The sequence below is a fragment of the Equus quagga genome, chromosome 17, assembly GCF_021613505.1.
Source record: "Equus quagga isolate Etosha38 chromosome 17, UCLA_HA_Equagga_1.0, whole genome shotgun sequence".
NCBI classification, from domain to species: Eukaryota; Metazoa; Chordata; class Mammalia; order Perissodactyla; family Equidae; genus Equus; species Equus quagga.
In genome coordinates, this window is record NC_060283.1 from 14,280,917 (window position 1) to 14,303,093 (window position 22,177).

The 22,177-nt window shown below is 37.0% G+C and overlaps 2 protein-coding genes across 2 annotated transcripts; both read right to left on the reverse strand.

Moving 5' to 3' along the window:
• On the reverse strand, positions 1 to 2,085 carry LOC124229490 (olfactory receptor 1S1-like). The gene is made up of 2 exons (XM_046644714.1): positions 2,028 to 2,085; positions 1 to 970 (listed from the first exon to the last, which is right to left on the reverse strand). Exon 2 carries the CDS (start codon positions 964 to 966, stop codon positions 19 to 21), a length of 948 nt encoding a protein of 315 aa, XP_046500670.1. The 5' UTR covers positions 967 to 970; positions 2,028 to 2,085; the 3' UTR covers positions 1 to 18.
• Positions 2,086 to 8,785: 6,700 nt separating this feature from the next.
• On the reverse strand, positions 8,786 to 9,745 carry LOC124229068 (olfactory receptor 10Q1). Its single transcript, XM_046644183.1, has one exon. It carries the CDS (start codon positions 9,743 to 9,745, stop codon positions 8,786 to 8,788), a length of 960 nt encoding a protein of 319 aa, XP_046500139.1.
• Positions 9,746 to 22,177: the final 12,432 nt, after the last annotated feature.

The following is a 22,177-nucleotide window of genomic DNA, read 5'->3' on the forward strand; positions in this document are numbered from 1 at the left end:
TAAAAGGAATTCAGATGTTCAAGGCATCAAAGGAAGGAAGCTTTTCCTACTGATGAGCTTTCTCAGGGCACCTTTCATGTCCTTGTTCCTCAGGCTATAGATGAAGGGGTTCACCATGGGTGTCACTACGGTGAATAGTACTGCACCAATCTTATCTCTGTCATCACGATGAGTGGATGAAGGGAAAAAGTAAACTCCAACAATAGTTCCGTAGAAGAGCAATACAACTGTCAGGTGAGAGCCACAGGTGGAGAAGGCTTTCCACTTTCCCTCTGTGGATGAAATTCTCATGACAGCTCTGACAATGCAGATGTAGGAGAAGAGAATCACAGCAAAGGGGAAGGTGATGACTGGTAAGCCCACAAGGAACAACACAAGCTCATTTATCATTGTGTCAGAACAGGACAGTTCGAGAAGAAGGGCCAAGTCACAGAAGAAGTGTGGAAGAGTATTGCTGTCACAGAAGAGCAGTTGAAGGAGCAGGAGGGTGTGTGTCAGGGAGACAATATTACTGAGGACCCATGAGATGACTGTGCGCAAAATGCAGAGCCTGGGTTGGATGATGGTCATATAGTTCAGAGGGTGGCAAATAGCCACAAAACGGTCATAGGCCATGGCCCCCAAGAGGAAATTGTCAATGGCAACAAACATAATAGAAAAGTACATCTGTGTGATGCAGCTTTCATAGGAGATGGATTGACTCTTGGTCTGAATATTCATCAGCATTTTGGGGACTGAGGTGGAAATGGAGGAAATATCAGCAAAGGATAGATTGGCAAGGAAGATATACATGGGGGTGTGAAGGTAAGAATCCAAGCTGATGACTAGAATGATGAGCCCATTCCCAACCACAGTGACCAGGTACATACCCAGGAAAAGAGCAAAGATGAGGTTCTGCTGCTCAGGTTGGTTGGACAGTCCCAAGAGGAGGAATTCAGAGATGGTGCTTTGGTTTCTTCGATGCATATTTCTGCTGATCCAAAGAAAGGAACACAGGTTTTCATACCCCAACAAGAAACCCCAATATGGTAAAATTTAGTTGCAGCCATTGCAAGGAGGTGGGCACTCCTTCTAGGCTGAAGGATAATGAACGGCAGCAAAGGACCACTTGATGAGGAACTGTGTCAGCAGTGCAGAGACTCAGGAAATGCCTTGGAAAGAAAAGGCTGAGACGTGATAGATACTTCTCAATAACGTCTTAAACTGTAATGTGATTCTGAATGTGTATTTTACAGTTGGCTCCAAATGTAGTTAAATGCCCCAAATTGAAGACAATATGTGAGGTGTACTCCCTATCCTAAAGATGCTAGATACCCCTGAAGGAAATACTTAAAAATCAACAAACTGGTTCTAAGACTTTTTCCACCATTCACTTTCATCCTTTAAATCTAAGAAGATGGAAATTTGAAGAGTCATTAAAGTGAAGAGTTTGGGGAAGTAGAAACAACAGAGATTTAGGAATGCCTATAGGACTACACTGTTGTTTGAGTGCTCCTTCCCAATCAAGTTAGGGGAGGACTCCAAAATAACTGCTCATGGAGAATGTTTACAAAAAGGGAGACCAGAATTTTACTTCATTTACCGTTAGATGTTAGGTGAATGGAGAAAGTTTAGGAGACACATAAGAAGCTAAAGACCTGTGTTGCCTCTTACCTTTAAATATTGGAGGCTTACTGATTAGCCCACTATGGCAAGGGTATGGGGAAAGCATGATAAAACAACCCTCATCCATGGCATAGTATGAACATGTGAGCTTTCGTATAGGCCAAATGAATGCCACAGGAGGTCATTGGGCTCAAGCCACCTTTTTGAGATGCCAACCAAGGAGCAGCCTTCTGGGGTGGAGGAGGCTGTAGTAGTAAAAGGTCATGGAGTGGCTCCCTTATGAAACAGCGATCACAAAGAGATGAGGGAGAAAATTCATTGTCCTTGTCAGGGAACTGCTTACTGGAGCAGTCCCTGAGAGGGGGTCTCTGAAGAACCCAAAATGGTTTCATGACAGAGCACACATGCCATACATAACTCACCATCTGCTACTATTCCATGACAACAGACTTGAAGACCTTTCCCCGACTCTCATTCTTCCTCCTAATTGCTGCACATCCCCAAGCTACCTAAGGAGAGAGAACATATGCTTTGAAGGATGTGAAATTGAAGTTTTAAATTGGGCTAGGCTTTGAATACCTGGAAGAGGGTCCCTAGTATGAAGATAAAATTATTTTTAAAACTAAAAGTGACCAGAAAGCTATGGGGATCATCCAATCTGTTGCCCGTAGAGAGGGAAGGGGGATAAGACTGAGTATGGTTTTCCTTGAGGCTTTTGGGAGAATATTGGCTTGAGAGTCAAGATGGTATGGTTCCTGTCTTTCTACTCTCCTAACATCATCTCCCACTCATTTTTTTCTCTCTCTTCTACATCTCCAAAATCACTTGCCTCTCAAAGATTAGAGATCGCCAAGTCACCAAAGAGCTTTTCTTTCCATGATGAGGCCAGAAAACAAGAAATCTCCACCTCTGAAATTCTGGAAAACTAAAGGCAGTAGAGACCTGAGCAGTAACTCTGAGGTCTCTTTGTCCCTGAGAAGCTTGGCTTACAAATCGGAGAGAAGGGAAAACTTATATGTAGAAGGGAGACTCCAAGGAAAAACTAAAATGAGATAAAGGACTGGCAAGCATCTATATCTAAACCTCAGGGCAAGATACAGACCAGGCTTAGAGGGTTCTGTGATCTCTAAGCCCTGGACTGGTTTGAGGTCGAACAGAATGAGGAAGTGTGTATTTTTGAGCGACAATCTCTAACCTCACCTTCCTGTCCTACCTTTCCCCCAACCAGCAGTCCCCTGAGCCACCTGTCTATCTGGTTAAGAGCAGCACTAAAGTCTGAAAAGACTCACCTCTGAAAGACGATAAGATGTCAGGAAGTTACTGGAATCTGGACCCCCTAGCTTAACCTGTTGTTGACAGGGTAGCAGTGGGGAGACTGGGAGCAGCTCTTATGTATTTTTCAGAACCAGACTCTTTTTTACAGCACCAGAGTTAAGGATATCATGGTGCTGGGCTCACATGGGACATGTAGCTTCTGCTAAGTCCTTTGGGATAATATCCCTGAAGTGTTTTCCTCAAGACAGTTGTTTTCACACCCAAGTCTCAGTGAGGTAAACAGGGAAAAGACAGGCAGCTCTGCAATTTTGTTTGCTTGTTCATCTTCAGGTGCCTCTTCCTACTTGTGATTTCCTGTTTGTGACTTAGTTAGTTATTGCTCTTCATAGCAAGTGAATTGTTTGCTGTGTGTCTTGTGTTCCAAGTGAGATGGTAAGCATTTTGAGAGTTCTTTTTCTGTTTCCTCTCTAGTGCCCAGTAGTGGGGAGCACTCAGTAAACACCTCAAGAATTGAGGGAATTCTCTACACTAGGGATTATGGCTCCAAAGAGATGACATCTCCAGTGGAAGGGGATAAGTTATGGCCTATATCACTGGAATGAATGTCAACGTTGGAAGGGATTCTTGAGACCCAATTATTCAGCACTCAGGGTTCTTGGTTGCAAACTAAATGAATAAATAAATTCTGGCTTTTCTTTTTAACTGATTGGCACCTGAGCTAACATCTGTTGCCAATCTTTTTATTTTCTTCGTCTTCTCCCCAAAACCCCTCAGTACATAGTTGAATATTCAGTTGTAGGTCCTTCTGGTTGTGCCATGTGGGATGCTGCCTCAGCATGGCCTTTGAGCAGTTCCATGTCCGTGCCCAGGATCCGAACCAGTGAAACCCAAGGCCAAGGGTTTATATAGGTGGGGAGGTACAGAGAAGGATTTTGAAGTAGGTGGATGGTATGAGCAAACACCAAGTGGTAGGACCATGCATGATGTGTTCTGGGTTCAGTAAAGACAACAGTATTGCTAAGATTGAGGTTCATATAAAGAAGTGAGAAATAAAGTTGCAAAGAGGTCACTATTCTTTAACATCTTCTCATCCTAAATTACTGCCCACCTCACCACTCTTTGGCTTATTTTCATAGCATTTGCCTATTTATTTATTATCTCTTTTCCCCTCATGAAAATTAGATCCAGATAGTCAGAGACTTTGGCAAATAGTACTAGATTCTGTTTGAATATTTGTTCAAAAATGAGTAAATGTACAGTGTAGTGACTATAGGTGATAATACTATATCACATATTTGAAAGTTGCTAAGAGTAGATTTTAAAATTTCTCATCACAAGAAAAAAAATTCTGTAACTACTCAGGGTGAGGAATTTTAACTGGACTTATTGTGGTGATCATTTTGTAATTTATAAAATATAAGATCATTATGTTTTATACCTGAAACTAATATAATGTTGTATGTCAGTTATACCTTAATAAAAAATACATGAGAATGCCCATAATAAATATTTATTAAAGAAATTACTGCCTTATTGTATAAAGGGGTCTTTCTATGATAGTTTTATAAAGATCATCAAGTATTTTGTCTATGATCTCTGAGGATGGTTATACAAAATTGCGCCCCAGCTCTGTCGAGTAGCCTCTTTTTCCCATTGCTAGCAGCACCATTCTTTGTCCTTTTTATCAGACTGGATTGGAACCCAAAAGAGACAATTAAGACAATTCTTAAACTGGAGCTAGTGGGCAAGGAGAAGCCCAAGAAATAATCACCATGATATTTCAAGCTTCCACTGATTTTCACTAGAATCCGTAATTTTACAATGTGGTTTTCAAAGTCACTGCTGAAAGAGAGAGAGAGCAAGAGAGAGAGAAGAAAAAGAAAAGGGAATGTGGTCATCATTGTGAATATAACTCTTGAGATTCTTGATGGTGTGGCATTGCAGGTTATTTTTGACCCATCCAAAATCCACGAAACAAACTGCTTGCTCAGCATGTGTTGTTGTATAATAATTTCTCTTATTCATTCATTTCCTTATCTAGTCATCTTTCCATCTACACTCACTATTTGTAATTAAACAGTACACTCTGCTTCTATGGTTTCCTTGATCTTCAACATGGTGGAATGAGAAATAAGGATTCTTGCGAATTTTTAAGAATGCATTAACTTATAAATTATTTTAAAATATTTTCAACATTCCTTATACTCTTTACTCATTATTATAGGTATCCAAAATTTGTTTAATAATTATAAATATGAGGTGTATTAGTTTATACCAAGTACTGTAGACTACAGCAAATAGCCAAACACTGGAAAACGCCCTGTGAACATTATTGGATAGTATTTGAATAACTAAACATTCAGATGTCTCAATAAGATTGTGACACTACACAAAATCACAAATCAAAATTGCCAATTTCCTTCCAAAACTTCTTATTTCTTGGAAGATCACGTATAGTATTTGTGTAAAGCATCCTAGGCATATAAACTTACTAACATTTATTTTATTTGCAAGAGTGACTTACTATTAGCAGCAGATGGGGCCATGAACACACACATGGAAACAGCTACAAGCAAGACTGACTGATTAGATGGTGACTGCTTCTCTCTCAGTGCTCCTTGCCCTGGTTCCAGAAATGTAGACTTAACCTTTGACTCCATGTGTCATGTTTCCTGCTCTTGCTTTCCCTTGACATGAGTGGATCCCTCTAACCAGTAACCTCTCTCTGTTTATTATGTTTTAATTCTTGCAGGACAATTGCAATATTTTTCCAATTTTCTGATTTCTCAACTACTTTTTCTCAAAATTTGGACTTAAAAATAAATAAATTTTGGGGGCTGGCCCCGTGGTTGAGTGGTTAAGTTCGCGCGCTCCGCTGCAGGCGGCCCAGTGTTTCGTTGGTTCGAATCCTGGGCGCAGACATGGCACTGCTCATTAAACCATGCTGAGGCAGTGTCCCACATGCCACAATTAGGAGGACCCACAGCAAAGAATATACAACTATGTATTGGGGGATTTGGGGGAGAAAAAGGAAAAAAATAAAATCTTAAAAAAAATCCAACACTCTTTAAAAAAATAAAATAAAATAAAATAAATAAATTTTTTGAGAAATTCCAGGAAGGAATTCCCCAATGGAAATACTACTCTCACCACCGTGATTAACCCTTCTTTTCATCCACCAGTTAAACAACAGGGAAAGAAATGGAGAGATCCACTCTCACAACATACTAGAAATATTTTCATCATGTATTCTGGCCTTAAGATACTTATTGATTGGTGGTTGAGACATGTACTCAATTAAATACACTACCTAATAAAATGTATTTTAATAAAATTCCATGAGAGAGGCATAGATAGAGGATGTAGAGAGGGAGGTTGCTTTCTGTAAGGCAACTGATACCAAGGACAGGCTCGCAAACCCAAAAGGCTGCATGAAGGAGGTGAGCAGGAATTTGAAAGAAGTGGTGAAGGTGAAGGAGAGGAACAGTGAAGGAAATCTAAAGTAGTTTTTCAAGTTCTGACTTCTGTTTACGCTGCCAGGAGGCTACCTTGTTAGGAGGGGATCATCATTTTCTCAAGGAAAACATTGATTGACATTTATGTCCCATCGTTTAACTCACGATGTGCTGATATTCCACTCAATCTTCTAATTCCAGAATGTAATAAATACATGGAATGACTCATATTAAGAGTATAATTTTTCATGAAGAAGGAGGAGCTCATTCTATTCAGCAAAAATATGTAGACAAAGATACCTGGAGGAACCCAGTAATTCAGTTGAAAGGATTGATCAACCCTTTAGAGCCTTTTCCCCAACAGAGTAACATTTCACTCTCTTCTTTTAGAGTTCCAGATGAATTTTCTGTATGATTTTTGACATTGAATAAAAATGAAAGGAGGCATGAAACCACAATTGCGAACTTTCCTTTTGTTGGCATTCCAGACAATGCCTAGCACAGTGTGTACATTTAATTGATTCGTTATGTTCTGATGTGACTTGGCCTGGATATGTTGATAAGCAACCAGCCAACCAGAGAGTTCTGTTCCTCTCCTCCAACATTGAGTTGGAGGAAAAGTCATTTCGAATACATTGTAAAACCCATGACTATTCTCAGAATATGTAACACTTTGAGGTTCTTCTCTTTATCCCCATGTGAAATCAGCTCAAAAAAATTAAAATAATCAAGCATAGTTTTGAAGAGAAAAAGAAGCAATGAAATCAAAAAGTTTTAATCTAGGAGAAATATGAAAAGTGGAGGAGGATCATGCTGTGATGATGGGAAGTGTATGTATCAAATAAATCTATATGAGCCTCTGATTCCTTTTAGAAATTATCATTTTTCTGATTATAAAAGTAACACAGTCTTATTTGAGAAAACATGGGAAAATGCATAAATGAATAAAGAAGAAAAAGATTATCCTAATTCTACAAACCACAGATAACAACCGTTAACTTTTTGTTGTGTTTCTATTCTTCATTGTTCGTGTGTATTTTTACAAAATTGAGCTCCTATTGTAAATAAGGGTTGTACCTTGCTTTTATCACTTATAGTTATAATGATAAATATTGCTCTCTATTATTAAATATTAATTTAAATATGATTTTAAGTATGCTGTATTTATATATCTGATATTGGAAGTTAGATTTTAATAACTTTTCATTTTATAAATATAAGAAACAGCCTTATGTTTTCAGTTTTGTTTGACCCTGTCAATTTTTTGAGGTTATGATTTTAGGACAAGAATTATTGAATTAAAGAATAGAAACCTTTCTAGGCCTTTGGTATACTTAGCTATATGACGTTTGGAAGGGTCATACCAATCTTAGATCTGTTTTAATATCCACTGGCAGACACTTTACTCACTTCCTGGAGCTGTGAACTAAAGTCAGTTTTATGGGCTGGATCCAGACTCATGCCTGATAGGTTGTCCCCTCTTCTATTTGCTCTGGGAGAGATAATTCCTGTTAAGAAGTGTCTCTGGAGCCCTCTTCACCTCACTGTTCCTCAGGGTGTAAATGAGAAGGTTTTGCAGTGTGATGTCAGCTGTGAACACTAGAGAGGGATGCCGCTTCTACTTGAGGATTTATCTGTGGTTGGGGCACAGGTACAGGAAGATGCTACAGCCATCTAGCACTAGGTAGGAGGAACAGTGGCACCACCTTTTAAGCAGCTCTATGAGCAGCAGCCAATATTAAGGCACTGGAAGAAGTGAAGAAGGCGGAACAGCAGAGGCTTTGTGAAAGCCATAGCATAGACAGCTCATGCACTCAGTGCTAGCATCAACCAGGTGCAGTTTTCAATACTCTAGCATGACTGGCACACAGTTGGTGCTTAGTCAATGAATGCGAATTCCTGACCACTTCCTGGCATGGCAGAATGAAAGAAAATGAAGGCAACCTGTTAGGATATATGGAATGAAGGAAATGGATGCATTAAATGAGTTATTGTTTGCCATACATTCAAATCTAAAACAATAATAAAATATATTCCTTTGAGTAAAATTTATGTCTTTATGAATAGTCCTTACTTAAGGCACCTTTCACAGGATAAACTAACATTATTGCTTCCTCAGGAGGGAGGATGTCTAAAGTTATCAACCTTTATTCCCAGGATGTATGGGTGGGTTCCTGATAGAGCAATTGCCCTTGGTGTCACCATAGTGAGCTATCATCTTCAAAACAGGGCTAGGATAATAAAGCTCCTGCATTGAAAGTTTTGTCCAAGTTTTCAAATCTTATTCAAAGTACTTGAAGAAAATCAGTGCAGATGGTGGACATGGGGCAATTATGGCAAAAGAGAAACATCAACTGCAAAGTGTGGTGAAGTATTATAATTCTATATTTGTCATTTAGAATTTACCATCATGGCAAATGACAGACACCAACCACAGTTCCCCTAAGCCTTCAACTAGTGTCAGAGGCTGCTTTACCAAAGATGACATTCCTCAGAGCACCTCGGACATCTTTGTTGCGCAGAGTGTAAATAAGAGGGTTGAGTAAGGGGGTGACAAAAGTGTAGACCAGGGCGATTTGGCGGTCCTCATCCTCTGAGGTGCTGGAACGAGGGCGCAGATAGACCAGGCTGCAACAGCCATACTGCAGCAAGACCACAGTGAGATGGGAGGAGCAGGTAGAGAAGGCCCGGCGGCGGCCCTCTGCAGAGCGGATGCGCAGGATGGCACAGGTGATGAACACATAGGAGACACAGATAAGTAGGAAGGGGACAGTCAGCACCAGGATGCCCACGACATAGAGGACGGCCTGGTGCACATGGATGTCAGCGCAGGCCAGCCGCAGGACCGGAGGCACATCACAGAGGAAGTGGTTGATTTCCCGATAGTGCCCACAGAAGGGCAGGGTAAAGATTAAGGATGTGAGCTGCAGGGAGAGGAAGACAGCCAGGCCCAGGGCACTGGCCACCATCTGGATGCATAGCTTCTGGGTCATGATGAGGGTGTAGTGTAGTGGGTGGCAGATGGCCATGTAGCGATCATAGGCCATGATTGCCAAAAGAAAACAGTCCATGCTGCCAAGGGTGACAAAAAAGAACATTTGGGTCCCACAGCCAGCCAACGCAATGGGCTTCTGGGCCCCAAAAATGTTAGAAAGCATCAAAGGCACCACAACAGAGGTGTAGCAGATTTCCAGGAAAGACAGATTGGACAGGAAGAAATACATTGGGGTGCGGAGGGAGCTGTGTGCACACAACACCCAGATGATGGCTGTGTTGCCACAAAGGATCATCAAGTAGAGGAAGAGGAAGAGTAGGAAAAGGAGAACCTGGAATTCAGGCACAGCTGTGAACACACGGAACACAAACTCAGTGGGGCCAGATAGGTTGAGGACGGGGCTCCTAGAAAACATGTCTCCTGCAAAAGAACAGAAAGTGCTGAACCTTCCTTTGCTGAGTCACTTTATTACCTGAAGAAAAAGTAGAGATTTTAAATTTGAATTTTTATTTGGAATTACTTATTTAGTATCCAGTTTCCAGTCTCAAGGCTTGGAATGAATTCACAGTAGAGTGTATGGGATATTTTTCCATGGAAATCTTCATGAATAGGATAGATCCTCATCTGTAGAAGTTTCTGGTGACAGAGACATGTAGATGCTCCTGGAGAAACGACATTTTTTACTCTGGTATTTTAAATCCAATTGACAAGGGCTAATTCTTTGCTTGTGTTTAATTAAACTAAAGAGTATAGTTGTAGATATATTCAAAATGAGATAAATGGACGTGTTGTTCACTTTTTGGGCAAACATTCTGATTGAAATATAACATACATACAGAGAAGTTCGCAAATCCTGACTGTACTGCTTGATTTCTTTTCTCCGTGGTAAACACACCAGGATAACCACCACCAAGATTAAGAAATAGAGCAATTCCAGCAACTTACAAGCACCCTTCATATCTTCTCTGTCTTTTTCCCTCCTTGACTTTTATCACTGCAGACTAGTTTAACTGTGCTCTAATATATATATGCAGTAATGAAGTATCTAATTTGTTATAAGGCTTCAACATTATGTCTGCAAAGGTTATTCTTGCTGTTTTGTGTAGTAAGACTTTTTTCTTTCCATTGTTTTGTAGTATCCCATTTTATGGCTATATTATAATTTATTCTTGAGCTGTTCACTTTTCATCTAGTTATGAGTCCATTTAAAACTAGGCATTTTTTATTTCAATTCTTTCTGATATATACTCTTTATATAGTTCCTCTCATTTGAATATTTTTTTCTTAATTTACAACTTTGAAGCTAAACTTTAGGACTTTGACAGATTCAAATAAAAGGAACTTGTAAAGGAGTCAGGTCAAAACGAAAGTAGAGCTGCCTGAGATAATACAAGACAATAAGGAAAGTAAACATGCAATAACAGAACTGAAATAGGCATAGAATAATCAGGTGAATAAGAAAGAGTTTTATAAGCATCTGGGAAAGGAAAAATACCTATAAATTAAGCACTTCTACAGGTTGGACTGTAGCTTTATTTTCAATACAAAACCCCAAGAAACAATAGAGCAATGTCTACAGAGTTTTAAGAAAAACAAATTCTTGTGAAAGAATTCTATACCCAGACTTCAGTGATTTATGTTTAAAAGCAACGGAAAGACTTTCTCAGATTACAAGGGCTTAGGAAATACATCACTCTAAATACAATTAAAATAATTCCTCAACAAAGACTCGGGGTTACTGGGTAATTAATCAGAATGTATAGTTCAAGATTGGGGAAGTTGTAAGGTAAAAACCTGATTTGAAAAGTCAAATAGTAAAATATGTATTTAACACTACATGGTTAATGCAAACATTGTTAAAAGCAAAAAAATCCAAAAATAATTTTTGAAGATAAACATAATATAAAATGCAAAAATTAGAATAGTTATGCATATTTAAAACCACAAATTTTATCTTTGGAAAATTGATAGAGAAGGATGGGAGAAATGAAAGTATACTAATATCCTCAATCTATGTAAGGAAGGATCCAAGAAATATTTCATATAGATTTGACTAATTAGAGAAATATCTATTCAAATGTTTATTTCTGAATAATCATCATCAGTGGAATAAAACTCAGCATATCCGTTCCAAACAATCTTATTTTAAAAAGTAAATTACTGCAGAGAGCAAAAGGCTGAAACCAAAAGAAAATGCAAGCAAGCAAATAAGGTAAAATAACATAAGTAGAGAAAAGTAAATATTTAATTTCTGAAAATAAGTTTAAATGAAGTTTATGTTCTATTAAAGACAGTCTAACATTTACATAATAAAAAATCCAAACAAGTGTACACATGATGACATAGAAAGGCTAGCATCACTTTTGTTGAGCTTTGTGTTTTATGATGTAGCTGTTGCAATAAGACAGAGAGAGGATGCAGAAGATTTCATTGCCTAACTGAAAACCTAACAGAATCAAGTGAAAAATTAAAGACCAATAAGATATTCCCTAGGGTGGTTAGTTCCAAAGAAATGTAGTAGAAAGTCTCTTAACTAATCTTCACTAACTTATGTGTCAGATTAACCAATGCTCCTCATTCCCTCTGTTCAACATACTAAATGATGTTCATGATACACTGAACACAACAGACCCATGGCTTACTCTCTAAAATATCTGAGCCTTCCTACACCCCAAATTGATTTATATGCCTTTACATTGGTTGAATTTTCCCCAAACCTACTTATATTATTTGTATTCATTTTAGTAATTATGCCATTTTATTAAATATTGCAAAATCTAATAAGATGCTATTGTGAATATAAAGGTATTTAATGAAAATTAATAATTGAGTGTTTGAGAAATACTTGATTATTGTGAGTTGCTAAGAATTTCTGTGGAATAAGATGTGATCCAGACAGCTACTAAAGACTAAAAGGATAAATGAGAAAATTTTGAATAAATTTATGTTCCTATTTGATATGCATCTAAATGTTCACTTCATGTTATAAAAGTTAAAACTTGAACTAATACATGATGCATGAAAAGAAAGATTTTGACTTCAGGCAACACAAACTCAAAGTAAAGCCCTTGGCTTTATGTTAAAAGATTGATGAATAAATGCCCATTTGTATGTTTTAACTCAAAGTAAAATGAATAAGTGGTTAGTTTATGCTTTGAACCACAGAGCTTTCTTTTTTTTTTATCAGTGATGCTAGTTAGAACACCCTTCCTCCAAACAGCAACCAAAATGAATGAATAATGAATAACACGCCAGTGAATAAACTTACTAAGTCACAAATAGAAACTCTGAAGAAAACTACTAAGCTTGTACATATGTGCCTGGATGGAAAATCCCAATATTTTAGTGCTCATTGATGCTGAAACAATGTGTGAATTTCATGCAACTCTTATCAAAATCTCTAGAGGAATAAACAGGTGAAAAGATAAGAGCATGCTTAAAAAAAAAACAGTGTGCCACAAGGCAGCAAAACTTGCATCACAAGACATTAAAATATGCCAGAAATAATTATATAAGTTATAAACTATATTATACCATAAATCAACATAGTGTGCTAGAGATCCAGTACAGTAGAAGAGAAAAAAATCATTATAATAGTTAATTGCTCCACAGCACATATTGTATCAGACATTATTCTATGCACTTTGAATTTATTAATTCATTTCATAACGGCCCTCTAAAAGGGGCTCTAATCCATGTTTAACAGATGAGAAAATTGAGGCACAGAGAAGTTAAGTAACTTTCCAAAGATCACACAGCTAGCAAGTGTTGCAAAGGGAATTTAAATACAGGCTGGTTCCAGCATCCTTTGTCTTAGTCACTGTGTTACATTTTCTCTGTCTACTATATGCATCAGTTTCATTACCTGTAAAATGGAACTGAAAATATATGTACCTACTTTGACAGTTGTTATGAGACTCAAATTATTCTGTGAAAGTACTTAGACCAGTCCAGGCACAGAGTACACATTCAATGTATATTAACTATTGTCACTACTTCAAATTAATCAGGAAGGATTAATTTTCTAATATGGTGCCAGGACAATGGGCTAATCATTTTTAAAATTAACTCCCTAAAGCATTACACATGAAAATTTAAGACTTAAGATTCAAATATTTTAAAAAGTAGAAGAAAACTAGAAGATAGTCTAGATGAACATTTTTCACCTCTCAGAGTACGAGCAAATGACTTACAACCAAATGAGCGGAGTCCATAAAAATGTTGATATTTTGACAGAATAGAAATTTAAAAGTTCTATAGGTCAAAAACAAATAAGCAAATTGAATAGAAAATGAAATTTTACAATCCACCAAAAATAAACTCATCATTAGAAAAACAGGCAATTCAAAAAAGAAATGTGCAAAGGCAAACAAATAAAATTCAATGTCATTAGTATTCAGATAAATACAAAATTAAACAAAATCAGATACTATTTTCTGTTTACAAACTGATAGTAAAGGGAAAAAAAGTAATACCTGGTGTTGTCAGAGTTGCAAGCAGGGCTATATCGCCAAACACTGCTCCTGGGAGGATAAAGTGCTGTAAGAATGTGTGGAGTGCAATCTGGTGACATGTAATGAAGAGTTGAAGAAATGCATACACTTTGATTCAGCAATATTGTTTTAAGGAGTTTATTCTTATAAACTAACCATGAGTGTGTCCATAAAATTGTTGACAGGAATGTTCATCACAGTTTCCTATATCGTGGAGAAAAATTGTATCAACCTTAATAACGATAAGAAGAAAATGCTTAAATTAATTGTGGTCTATGCATGTGAAGGAACATGCAATCGCTTAAAAACGATGTTGCAGAAAAATATTTAGTAAGATTGAGAAGGTTCATGAAAAAGCAGATTATAAACATGCATTATACCATAATTCCATCTAAAAATAATTAGATCTATTCATAAAAAATAAAAGAACATATGTCAAATGTTAACAATGGTATTACCAGGTTAGTGGGATCACAGTTCTTTTTGTTTGTTGGGTATGCTTTTCTGTATTTACAAAGTTTAAAATGAACAAATGCAACTTTGAAATCATATAATAAATTAAAAATTTTCCTTTATCCTTTGGTATTTCAACATAATGTTGAGAAAGAAGAATGTTAGTGTCAATTGTGTGGATTTTTGTAATCAGATCTGCGTTTGAAACCTGTTTCCCTTATTTTCTAATTTATTTTTATATTAATTATGTTTCTTGATGAGCCTTGATTCTCTAATGTGTGATTGGGCATGTGAATGTGGAGTCTTAAAGGGAATTTATGAAGATTAAATGTTTCAAATATGATGAAATGTGTTTGGCACACAACAGACATCCAGTGAACGTAACTGCCCTCCCCTCATGATGGTGGGTTTCCCTTGGATATTTACCCTTCAGTTCTCATCTTTCCAGAGTGGATAGTGAGGCTCCTCTAGAGTTGTATCCTCCTAGGTCTTGCAGTTGTTCTGTTAAACCTTAAATAAGAAAAGTAAAAGAGAAAAGGAAGAAAAATAAAATGTCACAGAAGAAAACTTTCAGTAAAAGAATTGTAATTATATATCATCAAAACCAAATAAGATAGAACTTGATTCAGGAAAACATTTAAAAATGATTTTATCTTATTAAGACATGAAAATCAAATGAGCAACATTGTACCTAAATGGGAAGAGCCAAGATTTGGTGCAAAACATACTTCTTCTGTGGATAAAGCGAGATGTAGTATTGGAGGCTGATACGTGTCAGGGCAAGTCGTGACAGGGCAATTTCAAGGGAAAAACCAGCACATATATCCAAGGTGAGGTTATAATCTATTGAAAAATCAAATACTTCAGAGTTCATCCTTACAAAGTAGAGTTTTCCCTTCCAATGGTCACTTTCGAAGCTTTTTCACTTCCTCTTATTGTGGTGTTTCTTTCCAACGATCCTGGAGCTCCTCTGGGGATTACTTCAAAAGCCTCTGCACATTTTCTTGATCGTCATCAGTTGTCATGTATGTTCACACTCGGAGGTTACACTTGCTTTTTTCTTAGCAAACATTTGAGGTACTGTGAGATGAAGTACAGTGAGTAAACTAGCTGGTCACATTTTGTACTATAGAGTTTGATAAAAATAGGAGTTAGTGAGGCTAATGTTGTGCAGTAGAAACATATCTTTTTCTTCAGCTTTTTATGAAATATGAGAATAAATATTATCGTTGCCACTAGGTTTATCATTCAAGATGTGTGGCACAACCTTTGTGAAAATTGCTGTCATGGTCAAGTTTTCAACAATAAGTAATTCTGTCGTTCACACTCAACTCTTTTGACCACTGACTTTGAAGTAACCTGTCCATTTGCACAAATGGAATATTTGACCATTTCAACAATGTCATCTGGCTAATGGTTGAGAGTTTGATTGCATCTACAAAAGTTCTTAGTAGACATCTTTCCTGTGCCAGCTCTTTAGTTCATGTCCAAAAGAGCTCTGTGAAAATAAATTTTTCTGTTCTGAATCTTTATCATCCTATAGTATGGCTTGAGGCATTCACACCTTCGTTTCTTTATCATCTAATGGTCCATGCAAATCCATAAGCTGCACTTATTATTTTCAGTCTTCTACTACTCTCCCCAAAGCTTTTCTCAGAGAAACTTCCAGCCCTGTTATCATTACTACCCACAGAATTTACTTGATTTCTGGGTGCCCATATTACTTCCTCAGGGAGCTGATGCTTAAAATACTCAACTCCTGGCAATGCCGGTTAGATAAACATTTAAATCAGGGCTATATTTAAGCTCCACAAGAGCAAGAATGCCTGTCTTGTTCACCAGTATATCCCTATCACAATTGATTTGATTTGAACTAAATTGAATTATTTTGAAATTAAATTTCATATCCTTTAAACTTCCTTTCAAAACCAATTTTCAGTGGCTCATTCTACAGCCCAATTATATCTCAATTCCTTCAGCCTCACCTAGATTGGGGCTTTCTCAGTCCAATGGTTATTTTGTTTATATTTATCTGCTACTTGCAATAAAGAAGGGCTAGAGTGGGATGGATTCAGTTGATAAATGAATGGTGGAAAGCATACCAATTAAACTGTTGATGTGCTTGTTGAACCAATAAGTTTGATAATGTTGGGAACCTCATCCGGGTAACAATTATTCCTCAATGGCTAACGAAGCAGTATTACAGTGTGTAATGTATGCATATTGCTAATTCATAAACACCATGCTTTTAAAACCAGAAAACTTGTTTAATGTTAGGGAGAGCCTTGAAACCATAGAGAGCCAAGTTATAGGTCATATACATGCTCATTTATAAAGCATATATAAAGTTGAATTCCTATACCTGGGAACTACAAGGGAACTCAAGAGGTATCTAGTTCTAACCTCTGATAATCTACATGCAAAAACTGAGATCCACCAAGATTAAGCCTTATTCAGAGGCTTATGGCTAGTTATGAGTGTACCTGAGGTCAGAATCCACATTCCACGTGACAAATTAACAGAGAGTGGGGTCTACACACAGCCTTTAGTATATATCACTTTTCATCTACATCAAAGGCTGTGTAACTTAGTTAAGAGAGTGCAAGCATCCAGGCAGAAAGGATACTCAGTACGGATCTGGCAGTGCTGCTGAAAACTGTGCCCAAATTCAGTCTGGTGCTATGAACACAGGTAAGGGGAGGAACAGCTTTTGTAGAAATATTTGAGAACTCTTTAAAACATCTCCTGCCCCAAACTATTTTCCCTAATGGCAACCCAAGTTGATTACACCTTTAGGAGACATTTGATCTCTAAACAAAAGTGTGGGTTCTCGATCTGCCATTTACTACTTTTAGAACCATGGACAAAGTTACTTTTAACCTCTATGGATCTCAGATATTTAGCTGTGGAGAGTATACTATAGTTACCCTACACAGTTGTTATGAGAATTAACAGTCATGGACGTTAAATGCTCTCCTTGTCATCTCATAGTTATTTCTTTTTTCCCATTCTCCTTCTTTCACTTTCCACACCAGCCGTACTGAACCACTTTCATTGTCTTCCATAGTCTCTCTTGCTCTGCGGATCTTTCATCATCTATTCTATTTGCCTTGGACACTCTTCTCCACACTCCCTAGCTATGTCTTACTCCTCCTTCAGAGCTTAGTTTAGGTCTCATCTCCCCCAGAAAGCTTTCCCTGATCCTCATCTTTCCCCAATTCTAGTGATAGGTGCTCCTTTTCTGAACTTCCAAAAAAGTTTCTTCTCATCAACTATAAGGCCACCATGCTTTATCAATAAATAAAACATTTGCTGAGTGTTATGAACTCAATTCTTGGGCTTACTTATGTGGAGGGATCTAAAAAAATTATAAGACATGATTGCCAACTTCAGCCTGATAAGAGAACACGACACATAAGAAAATAGTTTAAACACCCTCTGAGGAATGAATTTCTAAATTGTGCTCCTTCAAGTGGAACAGAATTTTTCATGAGACTCCAGAAATAAAAAGTTTTTGTGGTCAAGTTAGAAAACATTCACACCTTTTATCAAGATTCACGACGCATATTAGCACAGCAAAGTTCTGTGAGGTTCTGTTGTAAAGCAAACAGCTTAATTTTACCTCAAAATTTTCCAACTCTATTTTACCATGAAATACTTTTTTTTCACAGAGCACTATTAAATGCTGATGATTTAATGATGCTACTTGAAAAAAGTGAGGTCCATGCAATACTCTTTAGGGTAGTTCTGTGAAATAAATAGTGAAAAAAAGGCAAAAGACCAAAGTTTCATCCTAGTTTTACACTTATTACGTATATGATGCTGGGTAATTCAACCATTTATCAGAGTTCCCTTTTCTGTATCTGTAAAAATGGATAGTAGTACCTACTCTTATAACTCATTTGTTTTCCACAATTCAATGTTGATATATACGTATTGTATTGTAATGCACTGTAGAAATTTGTATTTTATTATTTTTAGAAATAAAATCAATTAAAGATATTACGTCTGTTGAGATGCTCTCCTACCGCTTTAAAAGGCGCTTCATTCCATCAGCCACCTAAGGAAATTCACTAAAGAGCAGATTAACTCTTTTGCAGAGATGTTAAGAGTTCTTGCCACAGAGGACAGAGAATTCTTCCAGGGGGTTCGTTGACCCTACTTATCCTCTTCTTACAGAGTAAAATGGAAAGAGGACGCATGAACTTCATGTTGTGCAGTATCTCCCAGAGAGGACAAGTAGACAGTATACAATACCTCTATAATATCCAGATGAGAATGTAGGAAAGTCCTTTGCATGCTAAAATTCAGGAGAAGAGACAGCTTAGAAATTTATGATCAGGGTGGAGCAGGGTGAGAGGGACATACTTTGGAAGGATGATACTTGGAATAATCCTAAATCAAGTGCTGAATGAGAAGATCTGACCCCTCCTAAATGATAGAAAACAGACTCTGATACATCCACTCATTGTCCAATCTTGCTGATTTAGTCAGATCATTTAGCGTTCTTTATGAAATTTCTTTAAAATTAATGGGTCCCCACAGAGGAGGAACTTCCCCAATGGTTCCTCTTAAACTGAAGCCAACTAAAGAAAATATTTGAGAAAAATTTCCTGAGTTGATCAACTAATCAAGATTAATGGGCAACTTTTCTGCATGGTCACCATAGACAATGATTATCTGGGAATTCCAATTGGGTATCCTCATTCCTTTCCTATACCCAGTAGGGAACTTACTGATGTTGTGTTCCAGACAGTCTCCCAGTGAGCATTGTCAAAGGCACACATTCATTTCAGCGTGAGCTCATGGAACATGTGTAATGCACTAACTCAACACTAGTCTAGGCATCTGGAGATGTGGGGTCTCGTTATGGCTCTGCCATGTGGTAACTGTTGACCTTGGGCAAGTAGTGAAGCTCTTATGTGGGTTTCCTCATCTGTGATATGTGATGTTGAGTTAAATGGACTTCATGGATCCTTCCAGCTAGAAAATTCTATGATCTATGTCTTTTTCTTGATAAGCAAAAATTTTATGAAGAATTTTTCCATAATCACTCTCTCTGATCTTTGGTTTCACGTTTCCTTATCCTACTTGTTTCTTGATCAAGTTTTCCCTCTGCTGATATTTTCCTAGTCCTTAAAGACATACATATATATTTGTAATTGTAGCTATATTACTAACTCTTAGGCTAACCATGCTTTTTTTTAGTTTTTTCTTCCTTTCCACCTCCCTCCAGACATTATGTACTTAAAATCACATAGTTTCTCCTCATTGCTGCCATTAATTTGTAGCCACATGCAGCCTCTCTGTCTCATGTTTGTTATCAATAATGTGTATTTTTACTCAATATGTAACAAGTTCAATATGTAACAAACATTTGTTGAATTCTTACTATGAGCCAAGTCATATTTCCAATGTTTGGGATACTTCAGGGTGCAAAACAGACAACAATCTTGCCCTCATAGAGATTATATTCTTGAAGGGAGGAAGACAGATAATAAACAATAAATAAGAATAAAAACATTTAATACTATATTAGAGGGGTGAAAGCTATAAAGAAAAGGCAGAACAGGGTAGGGACACTGGGGACTGAGTGTGAAAGAGTGATGTGATAGATATGATAGGGGCAGAGTGCTGCTTTGTGTTCCAGAAGGCCTCTCTGAGGTGATAGACTATGACTTAAGAGATGACAAACCAGCCAAGAGAAGGGAAAGGAATGTGCTTTATGGCAGAGGCAGCAGTGCATGTCAAGGTCTTTTCTGAAGTCCAAGTAAGCACATCAAATTTATCCATAAAGGTTCAAAATATCTAAAATCCATGTGAGTGAAGACAGCTTGCCTTTTAGATTCATGGCAATGGTCAGTAAAAAGAGTCTGTGCTGGTTCTTATAACTGAACGTGTGATTAAGTGCATATGAAGGCTATATTCAGACTTATTTTCCCTTTTTACCCTAAACTGATATATTTATTTGTTCAGATGACCTCATTCCTACAAACATATTTTACACTCTTACAATGAGAGCATATAGTATTTCCATCTCACAGTAAGTCGTAAATGTTTTTCTTTTTCAATTCAGTGTTCAAAGTTATACTTTTTGTGACTACCTAATATTAATAGTATTGATGTTCTACAATTTATTAAGCTATTCCCTAATATTGGACATTTAGAATGATTTTTTTATATTTTACTACCTTAGATAAATATATAGCTAATTTAGAACATTTGATTCAGTTGGTCATCCAATACTGTACCTTTAAAAATGTATACTTTCTTTTTGTCCCTATGTTTAATTTACTTAGATATTTTTGTATGATTTATGAGGTAATTAAAGGTATTGTACATTTAAAATTTGTTAATAAGGTGGGTCTCATGTTGTGTTCTTATCACAAGAAATTTTTTTTAAAAGTTCACCAAGTATTTTTAAAACAAATGAAAGGTTTTTTTTAAATTATTGAGGTAACGTTGGTTTATGACATTATAAATTTCAAGTGTATATCATTATATTTCAATTTCTGTGTAGACTAATCATGTTCACCACCCAAACACTAATTACCACCCATCACCATATGTATGTGCCCTATTGCCTTTTTCTCCCTCCTCCCTCCCCGCTGCCCTCTGGTAACCATCAATCTAGTCTTTGTATCTGTGTTTGGTTACTGTTGTTGTTATTTCTATCTTCTAATTATGAGTGAAATCATATGGTATTTGACTTTCTCCATCTGACTTATTTTGCTAGTTTAGCAGACTTCCCTCAAGGTCCATCCATGTTATCACAAATGCCAAGATTTCATCATTTTTATGGCTGAGTAGTATTCCATTGTGTATATATACCACATCTTTTTTATTCATTCATCCAATTATGGGCACTTTGTTTTCAAGTCATGACTACTGTGAATAATGCTGCAATGAACACAGGGGTACACATATCTTTACACATTTGTGTTTTTGTGTTCTTTGGACAAATACTCAGAAGTGGAATAGCTAGATCATATGGTAGTTCTATCCTTAATTTTTTGAGAAATCTCCACTCTGTTTTCCATAGTGGCTTCAGCAGTTTGCATTCCCATCAGCAGTGTATGAGAGTTCTCTTTTCTCAACATTCTCTCCAACACTTGTTATTTCTTGTCATCATAATTATAGCCATTCTGACAGACATGAGGTGGTATCTCATTGTAGTTTTTATTTGCATTTCCCTAATAATTAGTGATGTTGAACATCTTTTCATGTGCCTGTTGGCTATCTGTGTAGTTCTTTGGGAAAATGTCTGTTCAGATACATTGCCCATTTTTAATTGGGTTGTTTGTTTCTGTTGTTGTTGAGTTGTATGAGTTCTTTATATATTTTGGATATTAACCCCTTATCAGATATGTGGTTTGCAAATATCTTCTCCCAATTGTTAGGTTGTCTTTTTGGTTGTTGATGGTTTCTTTTGCTGTGCAGAAGCTTTTTAGTTTGATGTAGTCCCATTTGTTAATTTTTTCTTTTCTTTCCCTTGGCTGAATAGACATGGTATTTGAAAAGATGCTGCTAAGACCAATGTTGAAGAGTCTACTGCCTATGTTTTCTAAAAGCTTTATGGCTTCAGGTCTTACATTCAAGTGTTTAATCCTTTTTTGAGTAAATTTTTGTGTATGGTGTAAGATGATGGTCTGTGTTCATTCTTTTGCATGTGGCTGTCCAGTTTTTCCAACACCATTTGTTGAAGAGACTCTCCTTTCTACATTGTATGTTCTTGGCTCCCTTGTCAAAAATTGGCTGCCCATAGATGTGTGTGTTTATTTCTGGGCTCTGGATTATGTTCCACTGATCTCTGTGTCTGTTTTTGTGTCAGTGTCATTCTATTTTGCGTACTATAACTTTGTAGTATATTTCGAAGTGAGGGATTGTGATGCCTCCAGCTT

Excerpts from the sequence above, each read along its gene's own strand:
- LOC124229068 (XM_046644183.1), bottom strand. The coding sequence starts at position 9,745 with ATGTTTTCTAGGAGCCCCGTCCTCAACCTATCTGGCCCCACTGAGTTT.
- LOC124229490 (XM_046644714.1), bottom strand. The coding sequence starts at position 966 with ATGCATCGAAGAAACCAAAGCACCATCTCTGAATTCCTCCTCTTGGGA.